The 20,600-nt window shown below is 38.4% G+C and overlaps 2 protein-coding genes across 2 annotated transcripts; both read left to right on the top strand.

Annotated features, from left to right (window-relative positions):
* Positions 1-226: 226 nt before the first annotated feature.
* Positions 227-2,896, top strand: LOC129250404 (uncharacterized protein K02A2.6-like). The gene is made up of 3 exons (XM_054890028.1): positions 227-1,523; positions 1,665-2,355; positions 2,638-2,896. Exons 1-3 carry the CDS (start codon positions 227-229, stop codon positions 2,894-2,896), a joined length of 2,247 nt encoding a protein of 748 aa, XP_054746003.1.
* A 1,068-nt stretch (positions 2,897-3,964) lies between these two features.
* Positions 3,965-5,023, top strand: LOC129250403 (uncharacterized protein K02A2.6-like). Its single transcript, XM_054890027.1, has one exon. The coding sequence runs from the start codon at positions 3,965-3,967 to the stop codon at positions 5,021-5,023; it is 1,059 nt and encodes a 352-aa protein (XP_054746002.1).
* Positions 5,024-20,600: the final 15,577 nt, after the last annotated feature.

Genomic DNA, 20,600 nt, shown 5'->3' with positions numbered 1-20,600 from the left:
TAAAAATTGGATCAGACAACAAAAAGTCAGCTCTCGTTGAGAGCACATGGATCGTAACGGCAAGCAAATAAAAAGTAGCGGTGATTCGCGTTCCTCAACTGATAGCAGCACATTCACTGGGAAGACGGAACGAGTTATTTTGCAAGAAGTCAAACGAGTCAACATGGCTGGAGTTGGGAACTTGGAACCATTTGATTTAAATCATCCAAATAAATGGTGAACGTATATGGTGCGTTTCGATTTGTTCCTTCTGGCCAATGATGTACAAGAGGAAGGTCGTCAAAAGGCAGCATTCCTCACATTGGCCGGAGCGCCACTCTACGACCTCTTGGCATCATTGGCGTCACCAAAGCAGGTTTGTAATCTGAATCTTCCCGATATAAAAACGATTCTAACCAACCATTTTTCACCACGTCCATCCGAAATTGCGGCCTATTATCATTTTCACAAACGTGATCAATATCCGGACGAGTCTGTCAGTAATTACATCGCAGCATTGCGCACATTGGCAGTGGACTGCAACTTCGGTACGGCGCTCGACCGCATGCTTCGCGACCGTTTTGTGTGTGGCATGAAGGACGAAGGACTGCAGAAAAGCTTACTGGCAGAAAAGGATCTAACAGTGCAAAAGGTTATCGAACGTGCACTTTCGAATGAGGCAGCAGCCATCAGTGCTATGGCTATGAGGCACCCCAGCGAACCAGTTAATGTTGTCAACGACAATCGTTTTCGTACACGAACAAAAAACGCCGTCAACAGAAACCAGCAGCTGTCATGCAATGGTTGTGGTGGATCACACCCTCGTAAGCAGTGTCCATATCGTGAATCACTTTGCAACGCATGCGGAGTCAAGGGGCATCTGCAGCGAGCCTGCCGCAGCGCGTCAAATGTCAATTCACACAGAGCGTCTTCATCCAACTCAACAAATGCTCGTTCAGGTTCAATGCGGAAAAAATCATCTCGTCGAGAGAATGTCAATCAGATCACGCCCTTGGTCAATCAGAAGAAGTCGATCTCAGTTACGATTAATGGCAGCACATGTATTTTTGAAGTGGATTCTGGGTCGCCTGTGACCATCATGACGGAATCTACGTTCAATAGCTTTTGGTCCAACAGAAGGCCAAATCTTTCCAAGTGTGATTTGGATCTTAGCGATTACCAACGCAACCACATCCCAGTCAAGGGGATCATCGATGTGTCAATTTATTACAACCGCCGTAAAATTGACAACTTGCCGCTAATCATCGCAAACAGTGGTGGCTCTAATCTTGTTGGTTGTAACTGGTTCGATGCACTGGGTATACGTATAGAAGGAGTTTTTGCCGTCAACAGTGGTCTCAGCATCAAAGCCATTCTGAAGAAATACGATCATTTATTCTCAACAGATCTTGGTCGCTACACAGGACCACCAGTGTCTTTACAAATCGATTCGGCGGTGCCGCCCGTGAGACTGCCTCCACGCCGTATACCCTTCGCCATTAAGGGGCCCGTGGAAGAAGAAATCGATCGCTTATGTTGTCAAGGTATTTTGGAGCCTGTGGAATACTCCGATTGGGCAACGCCAATAGTGCCCGTGGTATAAAAGGATGGTTCCATCCGTATATGCGGTGACTACAAATCGACGCTGAATAAGGCAATTAAGCCACACTATCATCAAATTCCAGCCGTTAGCACGCTTTTGGCTTCGATTGAAGGTGGATCGATTTATGCAAAAATTGATTTGGCACAGGCATACCAACAGCTCGTGGTTGATGAGCGTTCGTCACTCCTGCAAACCGTGTCAACGCATAAAGGCGCATTCAAGGTAACCAGTCTGCAGTTTGGCATCTCATCAGCACCCAGTATATTCCAAAGCTGCATCGAAAACGTTTTGCAAAACATTCCTGGCGTCTTGCCGTACTTTGATGACATCGTGGTCATGGGTAAATCGGAAGATGAGCTCGCAAATAGACTGGAACAAATATTTGTACGTTTCGACAAGGCCGGACTACGTTTGCGCAAGGACAAGTGCCAATTCAGTGTGCCATCTATCGAATTTTTGAGGTTTAAACTGGACAATCTCGGTATACGACCCTCACATGACAAGATCAAGGCCATTCATGAAGCACCATCGCCAAAGGACAAGAAGCAACTCCAAGCGTTTCTGGGCTTACTCAACTTTTATCACGCCTTTTTACCCAACAAAGCAACAATCGCTGAGCCGCTTCACCGCTTGCTCGACAAAAGTGCTCGATGGTCTTGGAAAGAGCAACACGAAACAGCTTTCAATACGCTTAAAAGGCTAATCGCATCAGAGAATGTGCTTATCCATTACAATGAGAACTTGCCGTTAGTGCTCACTTGTGACGCATCGCGGTACGGACTCGGAGCAGTTCTCAGCCACAGGTTAGCAGACGGGTCGGAGAAACCCATTGCATTCTACTCAAGGACGCTGTCGAAGGCAGAACGAAATTACGCACAGATAGATAGGGAAGCAGTCGCCCTCGTCTCTGGAGTGAAAAAATTCCACAACTACTTATATGGCAGATTTTTTACGCTTGTCACCGATCACCGTCCACTCTTGGGAATTTTCACCACATCAAAACCGGTCCCCAACGTAATTTCGAACACAATGCTTCGTCGATCAATTTTTCTCAGCGCGTACAACTTCAATTTGGTACACCGCGCTGGTCTTAGAATGGGCAATGCAGACTTTTTGAGCCGTTGTCCAATGCTGTCTGAAGCAGAGTCTACGACGACCGAAGACATTCTCATGATAGAAATATCGGCAAAACCAGTTGTCAGCGCGCAGCTGATTGCCTCTCAAACTTCTAAGGATCCGGAGCTCTCCAAAGTTTTCAACTGGGTGTTAAGGGGGTGGCCCAGCAAAATCAACCGCTCCGATAAGCTGTACTAATACTGTAATACTCCAGCAAATCTGGAGAGAAGAAGTGATGCCTAGTGATTGGAAAGAATCTATCATTATTAAGTTACCCAAGAAAGGCGATCGGAAAAAATGCGAGAACTGGCGAGGAATATCTATTCTACCAGCAATCACAAAAATTTTTACTCAAATTATCCTAGAACGAATATCAGCCCCGCTGGATAAACTTATCAGACCAAATCAAGCCGGTTTTAGACCTGGACGCTCGTGTATCGACAATATACATACTCTTAGAATCTTGATAGAACAATCTGCTGAGTACAACTCACCACTCTACCTGGCATTTATCGATTTTGCAAAGGCGTTCGACTCCCTAAAGCGGGATATAATCTGGTCTGCTCTATCTGCGAGAGGTATCCCAGATAAAATAATTAACATCATAAAATGCATGTATGACGGCTCATGCTGCCGAGTGTTGCACGAAAAACAACTAAGCGAGTCCTTCCCTACTGTATCAGGCGTGAAGCAAGGCTGCGCACTCTCTCCCTTACTCTTCATAACAGCACTGGACATAGCTTTCGAAACTTATAACCGATGTGGTATAAACTGGAAGATGACTCAAAAACTTGGCGACCTATCATCGCCTGTGGCAACTGACGAACCAAAAACCTATTGAAAAGGAAATAATGCACAGAAAGTACAAATGGATCGGGCACACCCTCCGAAAACAACCCGATGAAATAGTCTACTCAGCCTTACAATGGAACCCGCAAGGCACTAGAAACAGAGGGCGTCCCAAAATGACTTGGCGTAGATGCGTTAACCAGGAATCCAAAAAGTCATTCAATGAATTAAAATTCCTAGCCAGCAATCGGAATATGTGGAAATCTTTTGTAGATAGACTAAGTTCTTAGTACATATACCTATATGTATTGTAACACCTGAACATGTCAATAATAATAATAATAATACTTTTGCCGTCGAACTGAACTCAGTGCAAATAGAGGATGTTTAGTTTGGGGAAACCGCGCTGTAATTCCGTCTACTCTTCGAGGGTCTATTTTGAAAACTCTTCATGCACCACATCCTGGCATCGTCAAAATGAAGGCCGTTGCTCGAAGTTATGTTTGGTGGCCGAACATCGATGCGGAAATCGAACTCGTTGTGAAGAGATGCAGTTCATGTCAGCAAAATCGCAACGATCAACCCCAAACAACAACGCACCACTGGGAATCTGCAAAACGTCCATGGTCCCGCCTGTATGTGGATTTCGCAGGTCCTTTTCGAGGCAAATTATTCTTCATACTCATCGACTCCTACTCTAAGTGGCTTGAAGTGACCGTCGTTAATTCAACTTCGTCAGCGGCCGCTATTAAGGTGTTACGCCAAATATTCGCCACGCATGGGCTACCTGATGAGCTCGTGTCGGACAACGGAACAGCTTTCACATCTGAGGAGTTTAGGAACTTTATGAAGAACAATCTAATTCGACATATCCGTTCTGCGCCGTTTCATCCTTCTACAAACGGGCAGGCGGAGCGAATGGTTCAAAGTACCAAAAATTATTTGAAGAAAGCAGAGCCTGGCATAAACATCGATCTCAGCCTGGCTAGATATTTGTTCAACCAACACACCACCCCGCACTCAACAACGAACCGCTCGCCTGCAGAGCTACTGTTCAATCGTGAGCTGAAAACTTATTTCGACAAAATTCAACCTCAGGAAATAGTTTACGGTAAGGTCACCGACCCTGTCAGTACTAAACCTTTTATTTCAGGCAGTCCAGTATGGGTTCGTAATCATTCGACGGGCCCGAGATGGATCGAGGGCCTGGTGGAAAATCAGACTGGGCCTATATCTTATGAGGTTCGGTTGAACGACTCTAGGGTCATCAAACGACATCAGGACCAGCTTCGTAGTCGGGTGGCATCAGAAGATTCCGACTGCGAAATACTGTCAACCGAAGACGTCGAAGCCAGCACAATCCAATCATCTGATGAAGTTGATTCAAGTACTTCTGGTCACGTCGTGGAGACTCAATCGCCAGGGCCATCAACGAATCTACAGCCTGTCGCCTCGTCATCGCCAACACCGGAAGAACCGCGCAGATCGAAGCGCGACCGACAGGCCCCACAATTCTACTCCGCCTCTGGGTGTTAAGGGGTGTCATGTATGAGAAAAGCACAGAAGCAATAGAGACATCCACCGAACAAGTTGTCCCTCGGATCCCGACATTTACACACACGTTACATACATATATATATAACAGTAATATAGTTTCACTTAATAAAGCCAATAAATTCAATACATAACAAATATAAATGGATAATGGTTAAAAAAGCTCCAATGCTTAATAAAACATATAAATTGAAACGAAAAATTCATGGATGATCAGGAAAAAAGACGATTGTTTATGCATATGCGTTGATTTGAAATTTAAAAACAATCTTATTTTCTCCTGATTTTCAATTTATATTTTATATTTACTCAAAAACAAATAGAAAAACAAAAAATATTGCTTATGCCAAAGCGCTTGAATAAAGAATAAAGAAATAAATAATATGAAAACCATATATTTTCTGTTCTAAACCATATCTATTCTATTTTAGTGTGCCCAGCGAAGGGGGCCGGGTTTGCTAGTTTAATCTATAAAAAAATTTGGTTAACAATTGATTTGATTCATACATTAATTCTTTTAATATGTTAAAGTAAATAATATATTAAAGGATAATAATTTAATGTATTAAAGTATAAAGAAATAACGATGTTGTCTGTCACAGCTCTTAAATTAATAAATAATTGATATCTGCTATAAGAAAATCTCTATATGTAGTGCCAGGCTGAGTATATGAAGCCAGTTAGTGTTCTCCAATTTTGGCCATTTAGTATATATTGTGTGTATATTACTTCAGCGTCGTTTAGCTTCTCTGCATTTAAGCATCTTTGTCTGATTTCCTTCAGTACAGGGCACCTTCCTAAGAAGTGATACATATCTTCTCCTTCGTTTGAGTTGCATAGTGTGCAAATTTTTACCACGTTTCCATAAGCTATTGCATTTAGTTTTAACAAACCACATCTTGCTAAAGTATGATTCTCCTTTTGAGTGATCTAAGTGTTTATACATATATTCGTATGGTGCTTGATAGTGCTTTTTGTTTTGCCATGTTTAAATTTTGTAGTTTAACGTTTGATAAAAGCTGGGTACAGCGATCTTGCCAGTCCGTAGCAGTCATGTTTTCTTCAAGTTTTAGGCCAAACTCCATACCTAAGTCATTGAGTTGCTTGAACCAAAATATGTTTATGCGGGAGTCTACTGCTGTTGTATTTATAGATAGTTTTCAAAATGTATTTCATATGTAGTTCTAACGAATATAAGCAGTTATCTTCTACGTTAGTTTCTAGCGTTATTGCATAATTCGGGGTAAAATCAGGTAAATTGAAAATTCTTTTAATAAAATAACGCTTAAGTTTATTTACTTCTTCGAACAGCGTATAACCCCAGATTTGAGCGGCGTATGTTTGTATGGCTCTGCACACAGCCTGAAACAGCGCCCATTTAGCTTTGTATGAGATGTATGGCTTAGCTAAGAAATTGTTCCATGTACTATTAATGCTAGCTTTTGCTGAATTACTTCTGGCTTGCACATGTTTAGCAAACGCCATTTTGGATGTGAGAATGACACCAAGATATTTATATTCTGCTACCACTTTTATTTCCTCACCTTTGAACCACCATTTTTCTGCCTTGGCTAATTGAGCACCTTTACTAAACACCATCATCTCAGATTTCATTAAATTTACTTCCATGTTCCACTCAGCGCAATATATTTCTAGCGTTTTAATCATAGATTGCATGACATTAGGATTATCAGCTAAGAGAACAATATCATCAGCACACAGTGGGCCAGGAGACCAAAACAGCAACAATTTATAACTTTTAATACCGCTATGTACAAGTTTTGGGGTCTCTGATTACGAATATGAAGTCAGATTTCAACAATTCAAAATGGCGGATCCAATATGGCGGACATGAAATTTAAAAAATTGGATTTTTTTCACCAAATTTGGTATTTAGGGGTTTTGATGGCCTCTGATTACGAATATGAAGTCAGATTTCAACAATTCAAAATGGCGGATCCAATATGGCGGACATGAAATTTAAAAAATTGGACTTTTTTCACCAAATTTGGTATTTAGAGGTTTTGATGGTCGCTGATTACGAATATGAAGTCAGATTTTAACAATTCAAAATGGCGGATCCAATATGGCGGACATACATTTTTTAAAATTAATTATTTTTTACCAAACTTAGTATTTAGGGGTTTTTGGGGGCGCTGATTACGAATCTGCTGCCAGATTTTAGAAATTAAAAATGTCGAATCCCTTATGCGGACCTTTTTTTTTAATTTTATCTGATTAATTTGAAACTTGTTACTCGGGCTTTTTTGTATCGCTGTTGACAAATCTGCAATTAGATTTAAACAATTGAAAAGGGTGGATCCAATATGTCAGATAAAGAGACACGCCTGCAGTTAGCCTACATAATAAGTTGTAGTTTCCGGAATCTACCACGAGGAGGTTACAGTGCGACTTCAGACTCCTTTTCTTCTTTTTTTTTAATTTTTTGTTGTTTTAAATTTTTTTTAAGTTTTTAAATATTATTTTATTGGTTTTTAATTTTTTTATAAATTTTTTTAAAAATAGGTAAATACTAATTGCTTGCTCTACGAGGTCAAATATCGTCATTTACATCAGATTGTGAGTCTTCTTCCTCGGATAATTCTATGTCATCTAAATATAAGATTTTTTCTGTAAAATCAATTTCCTCAATTTCATATTCGTCTAGTTCTTCACTTACCTGTACGTAATTGGTACTTCCTGATTGATTAAAATCTACTTCAACCTCTTTCAATAAAAGTTGCACTTCTTTAGGAAGAGATAATTGAACTTTTTGTTGAAGGCGTTCTTTTAAACGTAAACTCGATAAAAGAGGATCAGAGGTGTCCATAGCTCTACAAAACAAGTCTTCCAAATTTGCCATCCTACTATGCTTTCTACTATGCTGGAGTCTAAATTTTTTGTAGTCCTTATTTCTCGCTTCAGATGCTTCTTCTCCGAGCATACCTACCGGTAAGATGCTGTTTTTTATTATTTCTCCGCTATGAATAAGAATTTTGTGAACCGTTTGAGACATAGGGTACCACGAATAGAGCGAGACGTACAGTTTTGCAGTAGAGGTGCAAAATTCTTCAAATCGACTTGAATCGAGAGGAAGATGACAAGAGAGGCTAATTAAAATTAAAAGACCAAGGCATTCAGACAAAAGTTTACTATCTTTAAATGCCCTGCGAGCTGTGTTTCCATCATTGCTGGTACCACTTCCTCCAGGCTTTGGTTTATCCACTCTGAGTCCCATTTTTTCCCACAGAATTGATTGCACCTCTTGTTTTCTTAATGCTACCTGTTCTTTATTCTTAGCGCCTCTGGCATCCCATCTTTTGATAACCAATTTATAAGAAACATGTAAGCAAAATTCGAAAATTCTTATCCAGGCATGCAAAGGGCTGATTCCATGTAACAGTGACTCCTCATGAGGCATAAATTTCACACTCTTTATATTAGATAGATCGTTAATTTGTTTAGGAACAGCATGACAGATAGCACAAGTTTTCATTGATGGCGTGTTGGTGATCGTATTTAATACCTTACCGTCAATTAAAGTCATTAATAATGTATATTGTACTTTAAGACGACAGCCTTCAATCAAAATTTCAAAGGCTTGTAATTTCAGAATTGGTTCTTCGATGGCCTTCTTTTGGGCAAGAATTACTTCTGTTGATTCCTTTGCGTATCGAATTTGAATAGGGCGACAAAATCTTGGAGATTGAGATGTAACATTATTCCGCAAAATTACATCCACTTCACTTGATAACCTTAAGGGGATAAGTGTAGTAACGAACAGATTTTCATCTGTAGGAGTCTGTTTCTCATTGACATTATCATAACCTTGTTTGTAAGGCGAATGCCCACTACTCCCATCAAATCCCCACGAACACATCAGAACAGTTTTGAGCTCAGTAATTTTATTTTTTTGAATAAGACAGTGTAAAACTTCTCTTTGTAGTTCTATTATTCTATTCACCGTGTGGTTTAAAAGTTCTTGAAGTGATACTTCAGCTAACGTTTCAGAAATTTTAATTGACTCTTTCGACGGTCTTAACTTTTCTTTGGCTTCTCTAATCGCATTATACGCAGGCCAAATGTCTGCTCCACTAGATTTGGTCGCTAATCGCATATTCTGATAGACTTGTTTAGACATAGAATTATCGAAAAGAAATGCTAAAGCCACTTCTGGGCTTTTCTTTTTTATTGTAGGAAAAGGTGTTGTCATTATTTTTCTAATTTTCTTAGCCTGTTCCTCGCTTTTTGAAAGCTCGTTAAGTACCGATCGCAAATCTGCTTCCCCTGAAACTCGTGCCGCATGACTATTAGCCATTAATAGTTTCTGACGATCATTATCATGTTCTTCACTGATTTTAGACACTTCTCGTCTTTTCGATCTAGTAGATTTTTCTGCAAAATCGAACGATGGACGACCTCTTTTAAGTATTTCAGTCTTACTTATTTTAGCTGTGAGGTCTAAGTCAGGAATAGTAAATTCAGAATCTAACCACTCTGAATTTTGTGACTCAAAGACAGCTATTTTGCTACTGCAATGCTGATATTTTGCATTTCTTTTTGACTTTAAACTATTTAAAGCATTTTTCAAGCGTTCCAATCCTTTACAACCTACATCTGATTTATTGATACCAATTTTAGTTAAAATTGAATCAACGGTTATATTCATGTCATTATTACCTAACATAATTTGAAGAACCTCTTTTTTCTTCAATGAAGTCATTATGAATTAAATAAGTTAAAATTGTGTGATTCTTAATACTTGGTTAACTTTTTACACCCTATTGGCAAATGATTGATATACAGTCAACTCGCGCATAGATCAGTAAAACTTCATTTTTTTAAAAAGAAAATGAAAAACCGCAGCAAACCGCACCTTTAGCTTGTAACACATGAACTACTGAAGACGTTAATGTAAAGAAATTGTTAATAGCTTCTGGAGTTTTGCGCAAGGCTCAATCGGCGTATTAACAAGTAGTAAAAAAAAACAAAATTTTTCACAATTATTCTGAATATTTCTAACATCAGATTTATTTTTTCAGCTATTGACTATTTTCACATACTACATGATTGCAACTAATGAGAAAATGCAATATAATTAATGACAAATACTACATTTCAGTAAAACAGTGACAGTTTAGAACAATAGCTATATGGTGATCATTTAAGCCTTACACTTATATTAACTTATTATACAAGCTTAAATATTTCATTAAAACTTATAACATTTACAAAATAACTACTTTCACTTATCTATATGATGATACTATATTGCATTTTGAAAAATCTTTCAATGACTTTTGGCCAAATTTTTTGGTCTTCTGGCCCACAGTGCAGCATATAGAAGCAGGCGTACATTTATTCCTTTTGCCGATGTCTACTTTGAAAGTGGTTATGTACCTGTCCCCGATCTCTTGTTGTGTATTTCCAATTTTCTCTGGAGTTTCCTTGAAAAATTCCTTCACTAACTCTGCTTCCTCATGCCAAGCTGCTCCTCTTATATCCAAGGGTATAAATGTAATGCTGTTCCTCTTTTCGTGAAATCTTATTACATCTATTCCGTTTTCAGTTTTAAAGCTACATGTTATGCCCTGTTTTTTGCAATTCCTTACTAACGCCATACACATATCCTCTAGAAACTCTTCCAAATTTGCTACTTCGACTTGCTGCTTTCCAAAAAGTGTCATGATCTGGGAAGTAAAGGGTGATTTTTAAAAGCTATAGGAAAATTTTTCAAAAAAACATACGTAAAATTCAGAAAAATTCATGAAATTTTTATTTAAATCGATAGTACAGTCAATATAATTTAATGTTTGAAGATTATTTCATGCAAATGTTGACAGCGACTGCACTTCAAATGGTCCATCCGCTTTTTCCAATTTTGGCATACTCTTTTCAATGTTTCGGCCGGTATCTCACATATAAATGCTTTAATGTTGACTTCCCATGCGTTAATTGAAGCAGGCTTGTCTGAATAGACTTGAGCTTTAACATAGCCCAACAAAAAATAATCTAAAGGCGTTATATCGCACGATCTGGGTGGCCAATTGACAGGTCCCAAACGTGAAATAAAATGTTCACCGAACTCGCCTCTCAACAAGTCCATTGTTACGCGTGCTGTGTGGCATGTGGCACCGTCTTGCTGAAACCACATGTCATGCAAGTCAAGCTCTTGCATTTTGGGCAAAAAAAAGTTGGATATCATTTCACGATAGCGCTCACCATTCACAGTTACGTTACAATTCGCAGCATCTGGCTGATCTTCACTCCAAAATCGACAATTCTGCTTATTTACGAACCCATTGATCCTAAAATGAGCTTCGTCGCTGAACACAATTTTTCGATAAAAAAGTGGATGCTCGGCCAACTTTCCAAAAGCCCATTCACCAAAAATTCTGCGTTGCGTTCATTTTGAACGGCTTCACATCTAAATTCTTTCGCAAAATTTTCCACGTTGTTGAGTAACAGAGGCCCAATTGCTGCGAACGGCGACGAATCGATAATTGACACTGGCCGATACAGCTGCGATATTTTCTTCAGTTCGCACTCTACGTAGGCGTGTTGGTGGTTTGATGTCCAATCATGTAAATTTGGTTCTAAATTTAGTCACAATAGCTCGAACAGCCGCTTCAGTGGGTCGATTAAACTGACTATAAAATACAAAAAGCGCGCGATAAACTTTCTTAACTGAAAACGCATTTTTATAATAAAATTCAACGATTTGTAAGCGTTGTTCGTTTGTAAGACGATTCATGATTAAATTATAGACTAAACTGAAGATGATTGACAGTGAAACAAAACACGAAACGTGCATCAGCTGTTTAAACCAACTGTTTAAAAAGATAATAGCTAAAAAATCACCCGTTATTTCGTTATTTGGTTTATTTTCTCCTCAGTTAGATGGGTTTCTATCAGTACAGACACATGCTGCTCAAGGCCATTGACGTTATAGGAAATGATATTTAGTTTAATTTGTGTACATTTCAAATCATTTGCAGTTATTCTACTTTTAACTTTATTTTTATTAACTAATTTGCTATGACAGACTCTATCTAATTTTTTGCATTAATTTTACTTTGTAATACATTATAATCTATGTTTACATGTTGAAGCCTATCATCATACAACATCTTTAAAGCTATACTTGCATCTTCCTGGCCACAAACCAACTTTTGTTCCATGTTACACTTAAACCTTTTGTTCGTAATTTTCATTTTATCATCTTTGACGCCCATTCGGTGCTTAGTGGTAATCGCCATAATCTCTTTTTTCAGCTCCATCATAACTTGTTTGCCTTGCAGCCGCTCTAGGTTAAGAGCTCTATCTATGTAGATTGGGGTGTTCGCTAACTTATTTCAATTTTTGAAAACCATTCCAATACCCTGTTCGGACCTCATTTCTGCCAGCACTGTCTTTTTTCCATCTCGCTCTAATATTTTTTTCAATATATGCTCCAACTGAAGCTGTAAAAAATTATGAAAAAGATATCTTGTACGATTTGCTTTCTAAATAGTGCAATAAAATTGCTGGCTCCAGTTTGTTAGTATTACTGGGCGACTTTAACGCCAAAATTGGCAAAGAAGATTTTGTGAAAATGGGATGCACTCTCTACACAATTCTACTAGTGATAATAAACCTTATGGTTGAAAATAAACTATGGTTCAGCAGTACTTTTTTCAATACAAGCGCATTCACAAACAAACATGGAAAATCCGCAGCTGCCAACAAGCTAATTCGATCGATCATGTGCTGGTAGACAAGAGACATGCTTTCTCAATTCTGGGTGTCCGTTCACTTCGCGGAGTTTGTTGCGACTCCGATGACTATCTGTTAAAAATTAAATTAAAGCAAAGTTTGGCTGTTGTTTTATCTAAAAATAACTTCAAGAGAGATAAATATAACTTAAAAAAGCTTGACTCAGATAAAGAAATTAAAAGCAGTTTTCAAGGTGCGTTGAATGCGCAATTGAGATCAATACAATTCATGCTTTAGAAACCTGGAATATGGTAGCAAAGAGCATATCCAGCACGGCAAAGTAGGTTGTTCGCTACTTACCGAAGCAATCCAGAAAGGAATGGTTTTATGATGAGTGTAAAGAACTAATTAACTCAAAAAATTAAAGTTGGCGTAATTTTATAGCATGCGGCACCCGCAGAGCGCGAGCGGAATATGCTTCAGAAAGAAAAGAAACTAGGAAAGTTATAATAAAAAAGAAAAGAGATTGCTTCAAATATAAAATAAAAGATATAAATTTAAATGCAAAGTGCAATACGGTTCAGTTCTATCGGCAAATTAAAAACCTAATGACAGTATTTCAGCCTAGAATGAGTATGTGCTTATCTGAAAATGGCAATTTACTACAAACAGACCATGAAATCTTAGAAACATGGCGAAAACATTTTGAGAGTCTTCTAAATAATAAGCATCCACCCTGGGAAATGGAAAGGCATGTGGTGAAGACTCTATAGCGGCTGAACTCTTAAAAGAAGGTAGTGAGGAGCTATATTCGCATTTAGAGGTGATTCAACTTCTGCAGTCAGGGATCGCATCAACACCGTCAACAAAACGCATTATGCCCACCTTAACTTGTCAAGTTACGGCTCTTGTCTAAAACTATAAATCTAGTTGTATACAAGGCACTTATCCGACCAATCTTAACATATGGATGTGAGGTATGAACACTTACAGCTGCTGACTGCGCGCAGATTGATAGCATGGAAAGAAAAAAATTAAGAAACTAATATAAAAATAATGAATATGGTGTCAAATCATACTATGAAATATGCAAAGGTATATTCTGTTATACGACCATTTTCTCCTAATACTGCTTTACCTACACCTGCAGTGCCGAATCAGATAAATGACCAAATGATGTAATCAATTTACCTTCATGCAGATTTTCCGTCATAAGGTCAATAGGTGGTATGCTGAGTAGCATTTCCAGCGCCGTCGTTGAAGTGGTTTTCATCGCTCCTGTTATGCACTGAGCAGCGAGTCGCTGAATCCTTTTCAGTGGCATTAAGTATGTCAGTTTCCTTGTCGCAGTCCACCATACTAACGCCCCATACAACAATATCGGTCTCACTACTGCCGTCTAGCGCCAATGCATCAGTGAGGGTGATAGACCCCAAGTAATGCCCAGCATTCTTTTACATGCGTACAGCGCATTTCGTTGTTGCCTAGCTTCGGGAAGTTTCACGCCGGGACCTTATACTTCCTGGTAAAAAGTATCATGTCCGTTAATCCTTAGCCCTACGCAAGATGCCAGGTAGGGTAAAGTGGGGTACCTGTGACTATGGGACAGCACTGACTTTAACATTTTCGGTGTCAAAATGATTCAAAAACTTCGCAAATACAGAACTGTACGCAACCTAATATAAAAGATCACGTGGTTATATGTAGCTTAGCAGTTCTCCTTAAATGCTCAGCGGAGCAACGCGTGTTTCAGTGATTTTCGATTGGGTGATGTAATTTTTATGTAGCACTACGTAAGTATTTTTTGAAGTAAAAACAATTGTTTTCTAAAGGCTAAAGTTATTAACTGGGGCTTCGGGATTTCAATTTTGAGAAAAAATCAGTAAGTAACCATAAGTTTTTAAGAATAAAATAATCAAGACAATGAATGGGGATAAAGTCATTTGGACACATTTGACTTTTGAGTGTGGGGTACTTTTGACGAATGTCATGGTTGGAATTATATGGGCCAGTGGAAACCATTTGCCCACGGTGTATGTGCTTCCTCGTATACGATTCAACGAAAGATTCAAGATTCAGATCCTTCCCAGGTTCATTGGCTCTGAACTCAAAATCTGGCTGGATGAGCTAAATATTTATCGAGGTAGTGAAGAATATAAAATGAAGCACTCATTGTTCCAAAGATAAGCCCATTCTCGTTTTACTACAGGGTGGCGCACGAATCGTGCTACAAAAACAAAACGTAATAACTTTTTTTCTAATCAATGTATTTAACTTTTTGTTTTTTTATTGTATAGATAATTCAATTTTATTTTATGTAACTAATTAGTTTTGAAAATAATAGAACGTAAATGACCTCCATGCTCATTCACGCATATGCGACACCTGATGAGAAAATTGTTCATTGCGCACTGAAGGGTTGACGTCGGGATCGCTTCAATTATTGTTGTGATGGACTGCTTCAATTCAGTCAAATTACTTGGTTTTGTTTTATACACCTCTTGTTTGAGATAACCCCATAAAAAAAAATCTGGTGCAGTGAGGTCAGGTGACCTTGGGGGCCAGCGGAAAGTGGAATTTCTGGATATCAATTTATTTCTAAATTTTCGTTGGAGCTCCTCCATAACCGGTCTGGCTATATGTGCAGTTGCTCCATCTTGCTGGAACCAAATGCTGTTAAAAGGGATACGTCTTCGCCGCAGTTCTGGATAAAAAAACTCCTTCAACATGTTTAAATAACGGTCCCCATTTACAGTCGCTGTTACACCGTTTTCTTCGAAGAAGTATGGCCCGACAATGCACCTTGATGAAACTGCGCCCCACACTGTGACTCGTTCTGGGTGCAGTTCCATCTCATGGAGTATTTGCGGATTTGATTGACTCCATATACGGCAATTTTGCTTGTTTACATTGCCGTTTAGATCAAAATGGGCCTCATCAGACATAAACAAGCAATTTATGAAGTTGTTGTCTTCTTCGGCCATTTCAATAATTTTTTGGCAAAATTCCAGGCGAATAGGCAATTCCAGAGGGTTTAATTTGCTTGTGATTTGAACTTTCTACGGAAACAAGTTTAAGTCATCATGAACTATCCGCTGCAATGACCGTCTGCTAACTCCAATTTGCGCCGACAAGTTACGAGTCGAAACTTTTGGATTTGCCTGAATTGACGATGCTACAGCCGCGATTGTGGCTTCGACCCGAACATGGGGATCTCGATGGTACGGTCTGCGTGCGATGCTTCCAGATTCAGCAAACATGTTCACCAGCCTCAAAATGGTCCATCTGCTCGGGGGAGTGCCGCCAAACTCCCGCCTAAATTCCCTTTGGACGGAAATGATGGACTGCAAAGCATGGTACCGCTGCACTGTCCAAATCCTCTTTTCGGTATCCCAAGCCTCCATTTTTTGTAAATCTAAATACTAATCTGCAAAATAAAAAAAAAAGCCGATTACTCACACAGAAAAAAAGTTATTACGTTTTGTTTTTGTAGCACGATTCAAGCGCCACCCTGTAGATAAGCATTCATCTCATTGTAGTCTCGAAAGCATTAACTTTTGCACAGATAATGGAATTGTGATGCTATCTTTTCCACCTCAAGCCTCGCTCCGTTTACAGCCCTTAGATGTGTCCATATTCGCACCATTTAAACAACTTTGCCGAAAGAGCTTCAACGATTTTACTGTTTCAAACATCGGAAAACAAATAGCTATTTATGACGTGGAAAAATTAACGAACTATCCTTTCCAAAGGTCATTCTCGTCAGAAAATATATTGAAAAGGTTTAAAAGTACAAGTATTTATTCCTTTAACTCACACATTTTTAGTAACGACATGTTTACGTTGGAAGACTTGCCGGAAGAAGAATCTCGCCCAGTTATTAATGTCAGCGAAAACGTAGAAAACAGACAAAATATAATAAAAGTGCAAGAAAGCCCACAAAGCGATTCGACCCAAAACCGAACTCCTGAAATGGTTCGCCCAATCAAACGTTTGTGTGCCTCTAAAAAAACGGCCAGAAGTTCAACATCCCGTATCATAACGAGCTCAGCTGAGAAAGAGAAGTTGATGGAACCTAACAAAAAAAAAATATTGATAACGTAAAGCGAACTATTGTGTTTTCATCAAAAAAAGCGAACGCTTTTAAAGAAAAAATTTATAAATTATGACGTAATTGAGTCTGATACGACTGAAGAAAATGAAGATAACGTTTCCTACTGTGAATCCATTAACTCCATTGGATCTATTTCCCACGACGAAGGAAATTATGACATCGTAGATAACAACTTATCAAAATAGAAATTAACCGACGAAGATATATTAGATATAGAAGATTTTGTTCTGGTATAATTTGCTACTAAAAATCAAAATCCATTCCACTATATTGGTGCAACAACGGAAAAGTTCAGTAATAAGGCTTTTAACGTAAGCTATTTACGGAGATTTGCAACATTTAACTGCATGTTTGTAAAACCAGACGTAGAAGACATCGCACTAGCTTCAAGAAGTGAAATTGAACTTAAATTACCCAACTAATCCAGCTGGCACATCTCGCTGCCGGACGAAGTATTTATTTGATATTAACTTTGGAGACTGCAATATTAAATAATCAAATACTTTTTAATTACTTTTGTTCTCTCTAACAGATTTTTACTATAATATTATTATGATGTAGCTTCGATGGAAAAAGACCCTGTGTTTATGTTTCGTTGAAATAAATATATTTATTTTGTTATTTAAAATAACGTCTTGTTTTTACGTTATTGTAAGTATAAAATAAAGTACAAAACACGATGGTCAAATGTGCTCCTTTAAAAGTCAAAGGTACCCTTCCGGCGGGCACATTTGACAAATAGGCTATTTTTTAAAAAGAGGCCGAATAAGGTATTTGCACTGTTTTTTGTAACTCCTTGGCCAGTTAAACATTAAGATTAATTTCTAATAGTTACGATCAATTTTTAAAATCTACGCTTTTCTCGAAAAATATGCGTGAAATATGGCTTAGCAGAAAAGGTGTCAAAGGTGCCCTACTTTCCCGTAACTATTTACTATAGCCATGCCATGTGCATAGGCCACTAGTTTTGGTGCCCCTCCGTCAAATTTCTTGAGCAGTTCAATTGCTACAAGTCACCATAATAGCGGCGATGGTACCCCACCTTGCGGAGTACCTCTGTATGCATATTTGGTAACGCTCGTATCGACCCACTCCGTTCTTATCTTCCTGCTAGCTAGTAGCTGCTTTATCCATAGATGAACCGGCGCAATTGTGTCTCTAATGTATGCGTTTAGAATCTTCCCTAACGTTTTCAGGGGAAATGAGGTCAGACTAATGGTCCTGTATTCCTTTAACTCTCGCTTTTCTCCACAATACAGGAACATAGCTGAACCTCAAGCACCCCATGAACATCGTTCTTAACCATGGTGCCACAAGATGGCTTACCTTTCGAAGCAAGGCTGGGAAGATTCAATCCGCTCCTGGCAATTTATATGGGTCGAAACTTTGTATAGCCCATTCTATCTTGTGAGTCGCAGTTGCGGTTGCCAGGATGTCAGGCACAATATATCCCCTAGGTTCGAGATCTATAGTGTCCGCGCACCCTGGAAAATGTGTGCTGACTAGGTCTTCTAGAGAATCCTCACAACTGCTACAGAAGTCTTTTCAAGATTTTCTCTTGGCTCTATGTATTTCTTTCTTGTATACTTTTATTAGAATTCTATACTCCTTCCAACAGAACTCACTGTCAGCAACTTTGGCTAACTTTTAGAATTCATGCACTCTACGCCTTTGTGCCCCTAATTCCTTGTTCCACCACGGAGGTTTCACCTTGAGTCTATTACGTGTTGGGAGGCTGATCTTTTATAGGCTTTAACGAGGGTCGTTGCAAAAAATTCAACCCCTTTCTCAAGTGTAATGTGTAACCTGTATTTCCGCGGTATCATTGGTGTTTTTGATAGTATATTCTTATATAGGTAACGGTTCATATTCTTAGGATTTCTAAAGGATATATTTTTATTTTATGTATCTGTCATCGGATAATGAAGGTCCACTTCAACACTTCCCATTCCTACACCATAACATGCTTAATTGTGTAGAGTGTTAAATCAAGTACATTCTTCGAGGTTGGTCCCACATATGTTGGTTCCTCACCTCTATTAGCTATTTCTAGGCTACTCTGAAGAATATAGTTAAATAGTGACTTACCTCAGTCGTTTATGTCTGCACTACCCCAGACCGTGTGATGTGCGTAAGCGTCAGTTCCTACCACCAGAGCGTGCTTCTTTCTGGCAGCTGTTTCTACCAGCTTTCGAAGTTCTATCTGTGGTGCTTCTTCCTCATGTGGCATATAGCAAGACCCAAAGAGTAACGTCTCATCTTTGCAGCCCTCCAACAAGACCAATGTCAGATCGTCTGAAGAGAGATTACGATCAATATAAGAAAATATACTTTTTTTAACCATTATCGCTGTTCTTACCTTATTCTTTGCAATCGGGATGTAGGTGTTGTATAGGGTTTTTCAGTAAGAGCGCTTCAACTTTTGAACTTTTTTGAATAAAACACAAACGGCTTGACTTTTTTAACTAATTTTTTTTTATTATCGAGTTTGAACATATACATTTAAGTATGAAATTCGACTCCTTTTGCATGACCACCGCTTGCATGTTTTACGAAGTCCAATCGTTGAACCCAATTTTCGACCACTCTTTTGCATAAATCGGCCGAAATTCCAGCAACTTTGCGTTCAATATTGGCTCTGAGCTCACAAATCGTCGCCGGCTTGTTACTGTAGACCAGTGGTCGCCAACCTTTTCAATGTGTTGAGCTACTTTCAAGATTTTGAAATAAACAGCGAGCTACTTGCACAAGCCAACATAAATTAAATAATACACAGTTATATTCGACATACAATACATGTATTTATTTTACTAATATACGTTCTATATATAATAAACTTATGACTTATAGTGCTTATACTTATGCATAACTACATCCATGTTCACACCTATCAATCGTAAAAAAATTTTTGCAGTCATAATGGCAAATCACAAGCGACTTAGAAAAACTACAAAACAGTAATAGTACATTATTATATAAATAAAATATGGGCAGATAAAAAGAGCATATTTAATAAGAAGGTTGACATTCTGACTTATCGATAATTTTTTTAATATTTGCAGTATAATTTGATACAGACATTCGAATACAGTTATCCAAATGTATATCTGTAAGCCGATTGCGGTATTTATTTTTAATAAATTTCATATTGGAAAAAGAAGATTCACACAAATAAGTTGAACTGAATAACTCTTTCACTTTCAACGCAACACTACATAAAACTGAATACTTATCTTTACTTACTAAAGTCCATATACATTTTGTATTTGAACCTAAAGATTTTAAAGTCAAGTCACTTTGAAAAGCAATCAGTTCCATTTCTGTCACAGCAATGTCTTCGCCAAAGTTGTTCATAACACAAGTTGCAAACTGTTGTATATCAATGTCCATGAAGGCTGAAACAACAAATTGCGTCACTAAAGCAATTTTGCTGAAATCCTTGAAACGATTTTTGAAGTTTTCCTTCAAGTTAGAAACTATTTCCATATGATATTTACTGTCATAGGGCTCTAATAGATTTTTGGATATCTTTTCGGAAAGAATAGGAAAATGCTTAGTATCGCGGTTTTTTAGATTTTGTTCCCAAAATTCAAGTATTGTAATAAATGCATTTATATCAGAAATCATTTCCGCTAATTCTTTATCCCTGCCTTGAAGCTGCAAGTTAAGCTCATTTAATTTCTCTGTAATGTCCACAAGAAAACGAAAATCTCTGAGCCAAGTCGAATTTTCCAGTTCAGGAATCGGTTC

The sequence above is a fragment of the Anastrepha obliqua genome, chromosome 6, assembly GCF_027943255.1.
Source record: "Anastrepha obliqua isolate idAnaObli1 chromosome 6, idAnaObli1_1.0, whole genome shotgun sequence".
Taxonomy (NCBI): Eukaryota; Metazoa; Arthropoda; class Insecta; order Diptera; family Tephritidae; genus Anastrepha; species Anastrepha obliqua.
Note: the sequence above shows the minus strand (reverse complement) of the source record. Positions and strands in the feature narration are given on the sequence as shown.

Excerpts from the sequence above, each read along its gene's own strand:
- LOC129250403 (XM_054890027.1), top strand. The coding sequence starts at position 3,965 with ATGAAGGCCGTTGCTCGAAGTTATGTTTGGTGGCCGAACATCGATGCG.
- LOC129250404 (XM_054890028.1), top strand. The coding sequence starts at position 227 with ATGGTGCGTTTCGATTTGTTCCTTCTGGCCAATGATGTACAAGAGGAA. Across the intron at positions 1,524-1,664 it reads CGATCGCTTATGTTGTCAAG|CCGTTAGCACGCTTTTGGCT; the intron begins GTATTTTGGAGC and ends ATCAAATTCCAG. Across the intron at positions 2,356-2,637 it reads CTCACTTGTGACGCATCGCG|CGCGTACAACTTCAATTTGG; the intron begins GTACGGACTCGG and ends AATTTTTCTCAG.